The sequence below is a fragment of the Brassica oleracea genome, chromosome C6 (assembly GCF_000695525.1).
Source record: "Brassica oleracea var. oleracea cultivar TO1000 chromosome C6, BOL, whole genome shotgun sequence".
In the NCBI taxonomy this organism is placed as follows: Eukaryota; Viridiplantae; Streptophyta; class Magnoliopsida; order Brassicales; family Brassicaceae; genus Brassica; species Brassica oleracea.
The window spans coordinates 6,085,820-6,093,786 of NC_027753.1; the positions used below are offsets into that span (position 1 = coordinate 6,085,820).

The following is a 7,967-nucleotide window of genomic DNA, read 5'->3' on the forward strand; positions in this document are numbered from 1 at the left end:
AACAACTAAAATGAACTGCTTTTATTCATCAAAGGGACTACATATTTTTAGCGTTTTGTAGTCAAAGATAATAAATAGAAATGTACGAAAACAATGCATAGAAAATATAAATTTGACTAGATCTAGTCAAGGCACGGAAAATGGAGAAGACTAGATCTGGTCAAGGCACGGAAAATGGAGAAGACTAGTCAAGATGTCCAGGTTCATCCGAACCAGATGGATGCACGGGGTAAAGATAAGGACGCTTGCGGGACTGTCCGGATGGTCCGCCAGATAAGAATGCATGTCCGTCTTTGGTTTCTTCACGACCCAAGCTAAGTCTGGCTCGACCGTGGGTTTTAGAATGTCGAGTTGGTTGGGGAAGACGGGCTGTGGTTCGGTCGGTTAGGTCGTCTGGACGTGGTTCCAGCCGAAGCTCCAATCGGGACGCACGCGGAACGGCTTGGTCAGTCTGATCGGTACGGTCGGATGAACGAACCTCGGTCAAATTGTTCAGAACGTCCTGATCTCCATGCTGGTTGGCTCCAATGGACTGATCCACGAACCAGGGCACATCAGGTGGCTCTTGCACCAACGCTGTCTCCGGCGATCTTATACCAAAGAAATCAAACGGCAAGGCCATTGTCTCCTCCGCTGGGACGATCAAACATAGCGGCGGATCTGGTGTCCCGTCCGCCAAAACTGATGAAGTGTTGTTCTTCAAAGATGGCAAGTTCGGACCACAAGAAGGCGAGTTAAGGTTTCGCCTGATCCATTTTTGGGAGGCTCAGAATGCACTCACGAAGATACTTATTGGTCTAGAAATGCTTCTGATTGACGAACAGGTTTATTCCGACATATTTGATTTCTATTGTATCGGTTTTGCTTGATTAAATTACTAACATTCATTTTTTTTCCTTTTCGTTATCAACAGGGTACTGTGATCCAAGGATTCATCCCACCGAGCATGATTGACACCTATTTGCCACATATGATCGCTGGTTCCATCTACAGACTTAACAAGTTTTATGGATCTAAAAGCAAGATTGTGTACTGGGTAGCTGAACCAGACGTTACCATTGTTTTCTCATGGAATTCTGTCCTCTCTGAACTCGAAGACAGTCCGGTTCAGTTTCCTGATGATCGGTTCTGCTTCTATGGATATGAAGAATTTGAAGCGGCCTGTGACCTCAAGGGGGATCTTTACGGTTTGATTCCACCGGATTTTATGGTTTAGCATTTGATTGGTTTGGATGATGTTATGTCTCGATCTTAGTTGTTTAGGTTTGTTACATGGGTTCTCGGTTTATTTATTATAAAGTACTGAGTTATATTTTCTCTTCTTGCAGATTATGTTGGTCACATAAAACTGGTGAATGGGTAGACTCTGAATGATAGTCTTGTGCTTGATGAAGTCGAGATAGCTTCTACAAGGCGAATTTTGGTTCATGTTCAAACGCATGAGTAAGTTATTCCTCGTGTTTTGATCTATGCCTATACAATTTCACTGATCTCATGAGTTTCGGTTTGATGCAGTGGTCCTGTGATGAAGCTCTATCTATGGGACAAGGCTGCCACTGACTTCTGTGAGAAGTTTAAGGTGCATGAAACACTCCGAGTGTTATTCTGGTGACCACCGTCAACCCGAAACAATTTGGAGGTTAGTAATACCAAATCTTTGCTTTTGTTTATATAAGTTAATAGGATGCGTGAAGAACATAGATTAGTCCCGATAGTTGTTGAGTAAGATTTGTTTTTACCTTTGCGATGTGATAATTTATTTTTGTTGGTATTTTAACATTATTTGTGCTACAGGCGCGCTAGCTCTATCCTCTCTGTCATCTTCGTGTGTGTTTTTTTGACATGGATGTTCAACTAACCAGGGATTATCTGACTTGATAATTATTTCTTAGTTGCATAAGCATTTGGAAGCTTTGACTTACATAATTTTTGGGGAACCTTTACTTCAGGTTGAGCTCAAACTCGGATGTTGCTAACAGGGTTAATGTCGAGATTGTCACCAAGGCTGAGACAGTTACTATAGGAGAACTATTCTCATACATCAAGCAAGAAGAAACAAAGGTACAACCACTCATACGTTTTACCCATTCGCTGCGCTGCCTTATTTATTTATGTAATTTTACAATTACGCAGGTTGCTTGGTTTGAGTGCACAGCCACCATTGATGATGTTGTGCATGGCTCAGCGTGGTATTATATCGCCTGCGGTGGTTGCAAAACTAAGGCAACCAAAAGGCCTACCACGCTTATGTGTAAGAAATGTGGGAAGGCTGAAGTTGCTGGTGTTGCAGAGTAAGAGTTCAAATAGTTTTTGTTACACCTACACATTTGGCATCCACTATTAATATTTTTCTGTCACAGGTATCTCACGAAGCTCTCTGTATATGATAACGATGATCAAGCGTTTTTTGTGCTTATCGGTGACACTGGACGTGAGTTGACTGGGAAGCCAGCATCGGAATTGGTTGAGAGCTACTATGAGGTAGTTACGAACATGTCCATCATATAGGTTTCGAAATGCATTCTCATAAGTGTTACAAACCTGTCCATCATATAGCTTTCGAATGAATTCTCATAAGTGTTTATATTTATGTTAGACCAATGAGAACGTAGGAGATGATCATGTAATCCCAGTGCCACAAGCTCTGCTGGGTACCATTGGGCAAATTCACAAGTTCATTGTCAAGGTTTCAAAACACAATTTGGAAGGCAAGACCCAAGCTCTGACTGTCACAAAGGTACTCCCTTCTGAAGCTCCAGCACCTGAACTCAACTTAGAAGAAAACGTGATTGTTCATTCCGCCGAAGAAACTTTGCAGATGGGTAATCATGAGGATGGTCCTTCCAATGAGAATGAGGAAGCTGCAGATGAAGTGGGGAAAAGGAGTTCTGATGGGCTTGAGTGTAGGGAAGCTAAGCGTGCCAAATGTGGCTAATATGTTTTATGTTTTAAGTACTGCTTTTGTTTATTGAAAGACACTATGCTTTGTTTCATTGGCTAATAAGTTTTAAGAACAGGTTTTGGTTTAATAAAGGACAATGCTTTGTTTCAGTTTATTTTAGAGTTTGTCTTCGCAGCATTTTAACTGTCTTGGTTATAATAGTTTTTGGTTATACTTATATTTACTGAGTTTTGCTTAATGTTTATGTTTGATCTTTTTAGTGTTGTTAAATCTTATGCATGTTTTTAAGAATTTAGTGGTCATTTGTGTTTAGGGTTTAAAAAGAATACGTTGAGTAATTTTCTACAATCATTGCCAGTTTCACTTGTGTGGGTTTTTTAATAACTTTTTGGTTTTTATGGTTGAATATCTTATGGACTTCTAGATCTTATTATTTAATAAAACAATACTTGATTAATACATATCCATTTTTTATTAACTATATCTAAGTATATCTACCCCACCATTACTTAATATAAATTTAGACATTTGTAGATTTAAAAAAAAAACAAAACAAAACGACATAGTCTTATAAAATCAACTCTCCAAATAATAAAGATGTTCAAGATATTCCTCTTTAGGAAATTAACTGCAGTTACGTATATGCAATAATCGCTGATTGAAAAAAAAAGAACACTCAACCCATCTAATTATATTAAGCCGTAAATCTCCAACACCTACCTCAACCCAAAAGCTTCTCTTCGACTCTTCCCTGCTCAGCAAACATGTACTGTTAATAAATAAATGTTGTATTCTTTGAGATTTTTGATATTTTTCATATAATCTTAATTATTTAAAATCAATTATATTATAAAATTAATTAATTAATTTTTATGTTTTACAAAAAAAATTCTTTTATGTAGACAGAAGCCAATTCTTATGATTTCTACATTCGAAAACACATTTTATTAAAATTTGGCTTTTAATAAATTTCTTTTTCGTTTCCTATTAGATTAGGGCCAAGATAAATCAGATTGGTTACAATATAATAACTTTTTCGTTTCCTCCACTCTCAAATAGAATTTAATCTATGGTTTTATATCAAGATGGCCACTTTTATTGTGTTTTTTTATATTGTGATTTCAGTAATACATTTACACTTAATAAAAAAATGCATAATACGTTATTTATTGATATCAGTAACAGAGTAAGTGGGTGAAATAAATAATTTTAATGAATAAAATAATTTATCCAAAAATATGCAATACATTATACTGAACTATTTTTAATATGATAAGTAATAAGTTAATGGATCATTAAAATTTACGCCCAAAATATAAACTTTGTACTTATGCTAAATATTTTTCATGAAAGTCATACTCTTAACTAAAATAAACAAACTTCCTAGGAGCCAAAAATGAAAAATAGCCGAAAATTAGAAATATGCTGGTGGGAGAATCCGAACCCTGGTCCAGGAGCATATACGAGGGCTACTCTACCACTAGAGTAAAGACACATTTTGAAAAATTTATGGACGACATATTACATATTAATCGGCAGCCGGAAGCCACTGCTTGTGCCCATGGCCGGCTTGCACCAGTACAATGAGCAGCCGCATACAGGTTGTGATTGCACATCGTTACATAGTTAAGCAACCCATCAACTCTCTCCCTAACCCATGAAGCCGTTTTAAAAGTTAAAACCAAGCACAATACGTTTACTGTGTTTAAAAAAAAAAATCACAAATCTTCTTAAGATCCTTGATTAGTAATATTATACGGAATCATTATGAATTACCATATCTACGAAAATTCTACATCAGAAAAGGAAGGTAGAGTAATTCTTTAAACCAGCCTTAACAATCTTTGACTATCTCCTTTCTAAGCGAAAAAAAAATCCAACCCTCACCAAAACTCATCTTTCTCTTGCATAAGCTAAAGAAACGTTATCTGCCATCTCTGCAAGACTATCCTCCACAAACAGTGTAAGTTTAACACATTCATTACTCAACATTTAGAAAAGCTAATACATTCACCAAAGTGGTAGTAGATTGTTTGCAAGGATCAGCGTAACACCAGAATGGATACTCCGCCCTCTGAACAACCCATAGGACTCGCAGGTAAATATGAAATCTCCTGCATCTTTCTCTGCATAAAGAAGAATATATTTGAGGCCTCCAAATTTATTTTTATTTTCTTAATGGGTTTCTAATTCTTTTTGGTTAAGGTATTCAAATATACAATCAAAAATATATCATAAATTAGTTTTGTTTAGTAATTCGGTTCGTGCCTATCCCTGGACACTTTTATTAAACAATAACTTAATTTGGGATCAACTTCTTTTTCTCGGATAAGCCGGAAGCCACTGGAAATTGTCAATAACGTCAATTCAGAAAGTTTGAGTGTTTCTTCTTGCTTTTAACGAGGGAAACTCGAGACTCTTCCTCTTCTATCTCTCTACTGTCTTCTCATCGAATCTCATCTGCCAAGACTGAACAAAGTCGTTCTTCTACTGATCGCTCTAGACATCGGAGGTTCAGTGAGATCGATTACTCATTCGGAGAGCACTATCACTTCTGATCTCAAGTTCCGTTCATATCGTTCGACGATCGTCTCCAAAGAAGCCGACTATTATTCTCCAATACCGTTCCGACCATCGGAGGATATTCTCGCCGTTATCATAATGAGGAAGCCGCTATCGGGTATCGTTACCTTTGTCTCCGAGGCTTTGTAGTTCAGAGTTCTTTAGATCCTAAAGATTCCATTTTAGTTGATGTGTTTAGGATTATCGATAGCATAGGATGGTCTTACACAGTGATGCATGTGCATCCTTCCTGTCCTAGGGTTGTAAGAGAGTTTATCTCAAACAAACCCTTCAACGATGAGGGTGCTCTTATTCGGGGGTATGTATTCAAGTTTACCCCTTCGGTGATCAACCGATTCTTGATGACCCCATCTGTCGAACACTCTTTTGAGTGGAAAGAAGTTGATCTGAAGCAGGCCATCTCACACCTCACTCGAGGCCAATGCTCCGGATGGCCAGGATTTAATCTCAATGCTTTGCTCAATCCCTTCCAAGCTCTATACCGTGTGTGTGAGTTGAATTGGCTTCCAGGTCCTGACTCTGATTCAATGATCAAAAACCGACTCCGCCTTCTATATGCTGTTGCCAATCGCAATAAGATTAACTTTGGTCATCTTGTGTATGAGCAAGTGATCGAGATGACCCGCAGAACAGACTGGGACACAAAACTGAATTTTCCAAAACTCATCTATCAACTCTTGATGCTTCAAAAAGAGGTTCCTTTGTTACCAGGAGACGAAGAACCTATTGGAAGAGGTTTACCTAACTATGGATTAGCAGGTGACACAAGTGGACCAAGGGGACGTAGAAGGCTGAATTAGTTTAGCAGCCAAGTTATTTTTTGTAAGGTCCATCACAATATATGATCTTTTTGTCAAGTAACTTGTATCTGAATCCTCAATCAAACGTTTGTAATCTCAATGACAGTTATGTTTTTGGTATGATGTTATTGTCTAAATGAAAATGTTGTTTTGATATGGATTTATTGTCTAAATGAAAATGTTATTAGCAGTCATCTTTCTCAATAATAGCTTCAATCTATCTTCGTTCAACAGATACAATTCATGTCTAAATACTAGGAGCCAAAAAATGGGAAATGACCGAAAATTAAAAATATGTTTGCCGGAGGGTTTGAACCCTGCTTCAGGAACATATACGAGGGCTATTCTATCACTAGAGTAAAGACACATTTTGAAAAATTTATGGACGACATATTACATATTAATCGGCAGCCGGAAGCCACTGCTTGTGCCCATGGCCGGCTTGCACCAGTACAATGAGCAGCCGCATACAGGTTGTGATTGCACATCGTTACATAGTTAAGCAACCCATCAACTCTCTCCCTAACCCATGAAGCCGTTTTAAAAGTTAAAACCAAGCACAATACGTTTACTGTGTTTAAAAAAAAAAAATCACAAATCTTCTTAAGATCCTTGATTAGTAATTTTATACGGAATCATTATGAATTACCATATCTACGAAAATTCTACATCAGAAAAGGAAGGTAGAGTAATTCTTTAAACCAGCCTTAACAATCTTTGACTATCTCCTTTCTAAGCGAAAAAAAAATCCAACCCTCACCAAAACTCATCTTTCTCTTGCATAAGCTAAAGAAACGTTATCTGCCATCTCTGCAAGACTATCCTCCACAAACAGTGTAAGTTTAACACATTCATTACTCAACATTTAGAAAAGCTAATACATTCACCAAAGTGGTAGTAGATTGTTTGCAAGGATCAGCGTAACACCAGAATGGATACTCCGCCCTCTGAACAACCCATAGGACTCGCAGGTAAATATGAAATCTCCTGCATCTTTCTCTGCATAAAGAAGAATATATTTGAGGCCTCCAAATTTATTTTTATTTTCTTAATGGGTTTCTAATTCTTTTTGGTTAAGGTATTCAAATATACAATCAAAAATATATCATAAATTAGTTTTGTTTAGTAATTCGGTTCGTGCCTATCCCTGGACACTTTTATTAAACAATAACTTAATTTGGGATCAACTTCTTTTTCTCGGATAAGCCGGAAGCCACTGGAAATTGTCAATAACGTCAATTCAGAAAGTTTGAGTGTTTCTTCTTGCTTTTAACGAGGGAAACTCGAGACTCTTCCTCTTCTATCTCTCTACTGTCTTCTCATCGAATCTCATCTGCCAAGACTGAACAAAGTCGTTCTTCTACTGATCGCTCTAGACATCGGAGGTTCAGTGAGATCGATTACTCATTCGGAGAGCACTATCACTTCTGATCTCAAGTTCCGTTCATATCGTTCGACGATCGTCTCCAAAGAAGCCGACTATTATTCTCCAATACCGTTCCGACCATCGGAGGATATTCTCGCCGTTATCATAATGAGGAAGCCGCTATCGGGTATCGTTACCTTTGTCTCCGAGGCTTTGTAGTTCAGAGTTCTTTAGATCCTAAAGATTCCATTTTAGTTGATGTGTTTAGGATTATCGATAGCATAGGATGGTCTTACACAGTGATGCATGTGCATCC

At 37.7% G+C, this 7,967-nt stretch overlaps 1 protein-coding gene across 1 annotated transcript in view; it reads left to right on the forward strand.

The window, feature by feature from the left end:
• The window catches only part of LOC106297315, a 4,083-nt gene extending 1,148 nt beyond the window's left edge, over nucleotides 1-2,935 (forward strand). Inside the window, exons 2-9 of the mRNA XM_013733583.1 lie at nucleotides 549-824; nucleotides 914-1,210; nucleotides 1,364-1,443; nucleotides 1,516-1,608; nucleotides 1,950-2,061; nucleotides 2,134-2,291; nucleotides 2,361-2,481; nucleotides 2,597-2,935. Coding sequence (XP_013589037.1) covers nucleotides 549-824; nucleotides 914-1,210; nucleotides 1,364-1,443; nucleotides 1,516-1,608; nucleotides 1,950-2,061; nucleotides 2,134-2,291; nucleotides 2,361-2,481; nucleotides 2,597-2,935 — 1,476 coding nt within the window. The remainder of the gene's footprint in view (nucleotides 1-548; nucleotides 825-913; nucleotides 1,211-1,363; nucleotides 1,444-1,515; nucleotides 1,609-1,949; nucleotides 2,062-2,133; nucleotides 2,292-2,360; nucleotides 2,482-2,596) is intronic.
• The last annotated feature ends 5,032 nt before the right edge of the window (nucleotides 2,936-7,967 follow it).